Source organism: Mustela putorius, unplaced genomic scaffold, assembly GCF_011764305.1.
Source record: "Mustela putorius furo isolate JIRA1106 unplaced genomic scaffold, ASM1176430v1.1 tig00000460_pilon_pilon_pilon, whole genome shotgun sequence".
NCBI lineage: Eukaryota > Metazoa > Chordata > Mammalia > Carnivora > Mustelidae > Mustela > Mustela putorius.
Window position 1 is genome coordinate 15,656,043 of NW_025421389.1, and position 3,309 is coordinate 15,659,351.

Consider the following 3,309-nt stretch of genomic DNA (forward strand, 5'->3'; position numbering starts at 1 on the left):
GGGGGTGGGAGGTTGGGGTACCAGGTGGTGGGTATTAGAGAGGGCACGGATTGCATGGAGCACTGGGTGTGGTGCAAAAATAATGAATACTGTTATGCTGAAAAAATAAAAATAAAAAAAAGAAGGGCACATGATGTGATGAACATTGGGTGTTCTACACAACTAATGAATCACTCACTGAACACTATATCAAAAACTAATGATGCACTAAATGTTAGCTAATTGGATTTAAATAAAAAAAAGAAGTAGGAATTGGGCTGAATCTCTGGAGCATACTGTTATGAATAAAGCTCAGTTCAGTATGGGGCTGAGAATAACCATGAGATTTAACAATGTTCGCATGCTTAATTGCCATGTTTACAGAGAAATAAGTGTTTAAAGGAAAAACCTTGTTCTGAGGAAAATTACGGGAGCAAACACACACACACACACACCATATATACACCCCAACAACCCAGTAACATTAGTTCTGTTTAATTTGCAATTCTCTTCAGCGTTTTTTTCAGAGCACATTTGACATCTTTGTTCCTTAGACTATAGATGAGAGGGTTCAACATGGGTACTATATTGGTGTAAAATACTGAGAAGAACTTCCCCTGGCCCATAGAACCAGCAGGAGAGGTCTTGAGATGTGTGAACAACCCAGATCCATAGAACAGACCAACAGTCACTATGTGGGAGCCACAGGTGCTGAAGGCTTTGGACCAACCCTGAGCTGATGAGACATGGAAAACACTGGACAGGATTAGAGCATATGAAATGAAAATAATGAAACTGGATATTATGACCACTGTGCTTACAACAATGGACTCTACCAGCTCACTGGCAAAGGTGTTGCTGCAGGAGAGCTGGAGGAGGGGGAAGATGTCACACATGTAATGGCTGATGGTGTTCAAATCACAAAAGGACAATCTGACCATGTCCCCTGTGTGGATCATGGCACCAGCTAACCCCATCACATAAGAACCAAACATCAGCAGAGAACAGACCTGAGGAGACATGGTAATTGTGTACAGCAGGGGTTTACAGATGGCCACATAGCGATCATAGGCCATGGCTGTCAACACATAGCACTCAGAATGGACAAAGAAACAGAAAAAAAACAGCTGAGTCATGCATTCTGTAAAGGAGATGATATTCTGCTCTGATACAAAGTTCATCAGCATTTTAGGAGTAATGATCAAGGAGTGGCAGAGATCTATGAAAGATAAGTTGAAGATAAAAAAGTACATGGGAGTATGCAAGTGAGAATTCAGGCAAATTAGAGTAATTAAGCTCAGATTCCCTACCACAGTGACAACATAGTTCAGGAAGAAGAGAAAGAAAAGGGGTAACTGAAGTTGAGACTGATCTGTTAGTCCTACCAGAATGAACTCCATCACTGAAGAGCCATTTTCCGTAGCCATTATCTGCAGGGCTGTGATCTATGAGGAAATGAGAGAAGGAAGGAAGGGACATCAGGAAGGAGCTCAGATCCTTTGCTTCTAGAGTAAGGCCTTCTAGAGGAAGAGGCTCAGGTGCGGCTGTTGGGACAGCGACCTGGAAGGAGAGTCAGGGCAAGGACTTTCCATCTTTAACTTTCTTCTCTTGCTGTCCTTTTCTTCCATGTTTTCAGATCTCCTCACCTCCCCTGGTCTAACATAATCCAGGACGAAGACTTCTAGCATGGACACCAAAAGTGATGATCACATGTGAGAGATAAGGAAGCAGTATCTTGAAGAGATGAATGGGCTGGTCAAGGTCATACAGATAGAGAACCAAGGAGCCGAAGTTGTACTTGGGACCACTTCCTATGAAAATCCCTAGAGCTCCGAGACAGTAAAGTCACTGTGATACCCACTGCACCCACTGTCTGACCCACTCTCTCCCACTCCCCTTTCAGAAACTCAGTACCCGGCTTAGTGAAAGTGCTAAGAAATAAAAAGGTTCAGCGAGATTAAGTAACTTGTCCAAGATCACGTGTTTTAACTAGAGGAATTTGAATTCCCCTATTGTTATGAACTTCTCCTGCCCATTCCCTTTATCCAGTCTTACCTCAAAATCACAATGAATTGTTTAGGAAGGACAAGTGGCCTCCCTACACCTCTCCCCTGCTGTAGCCGTGGGAATGAAAACATCAGAACAGAAGGACTCAGTTGCCCAACTTCCTTTTGCCTGGAGACCTCACTACTGCCAGACCCCAAAGTGTTCTTTTCCCTTCACTGTCCTGAAGAAGACAAAGGCCCTGAAAATGGAGAAGCCAACATCCCTTCTGTTTGTGGATTTGCAGAAAATATCTTCAGGGCAAGGCAAATGCATCAACTTAATGTCTCCAAACCATCAGCAGGCTAATATTATGAATTTATCTTATTCTCTGTGGATCTCGGCAACTTTTTCAGAAGCTTGGAAAACAAGGCTCATTTAGCATCAAAGTTTAATCAGGCTCCTGAGGGAAGAAATTACTGAGCCTGTGTTTACATCCTTTGTCAATAAGTTAACATTAGTTCCCTTGGGACTCAATGTTCTCCAAGCATCAGTTCACATTAAAAATTTTGGATATTCTGTGCAGGGAGGGAGTAGACTCCTTTGTGCTCCTACTTATCCTAGAGTTCATGCTGCATTAAGAACGAGGAGTGTTCAGGGGCAGAGCCATTGCCATTGCCAATAATATTTTTTTTCATTGTTTTGCGATTGGTATAGAATTATGTCATAACTTTATATTATCCATCTTTTTGTGTGTTTCATATCTATAGAAAAGTATAATAGAGAAATATTAAAAGAATAACCCCACTCTAGAGGGTGCCTGGGTGGCTCCGTTGGTTCAGTATCCACCTCTTTGTTTCAGCTCAAGTCATAATTTCAGGTTGTGAGATCGAGCCCTGCACTGGGTTCTGCACTCAGTGCAGAGTATGGTTGAGAGATTCTCTCTCCCTTTCTCACGCCCTCCGCTTTCCCCCCATCTTGTTCTCTCTTTCTCTCTCAAATAAATAAATAAAATCTTTAAAAACAGAATGAAATCTGGAGTCAAATTAATCAGACTTGAATTCAAAATCCTCTGCTTACTTATGTGTGTGATCTTGGACAAATTACTTAATCACTCTGACTGTATTTTACTTCATCTACATTATAAGTTTAATAATAGTTCCTACTTTCTTAGATTGCTTTGAGGATTAAATGCCTCAATCTCCAGCACATTTAGCACACTTCTTGGTATATGCTAAGTGCTAAGTATTAGGTTTCCTTCATCTTTACCCTTATCTATATCTACATAGGGACCTCTTCCCCAAGTTCCTAATTCTGTACCCAGCTGTTTACTAGACATCCCTACCC

General features: G+C 41.7%; 1 protein-coding gene across 1 annotated transcript; it reads right to left on the bottom strand.

Moving 5' to 3' along the window:
• Positions 1–473: 473 nt before the first annotated feature.
• LOC101675494 (olfactory receptor 143-like) lies at positions 474–1,418 on the bottom strand. The gene has a single exon (XM_004750146.3). It carries the CDS (start codon positions 1,404–1,406, stop codon positions 474–476), a length of 933 nt encoding a protein of 310 aa, XP_004750203.1. The 5' UTR covers positions 1,407–1,418.
• Between the last annotated feature and the right edge of the window lie 1,891 nt (positions 1,419–3,309).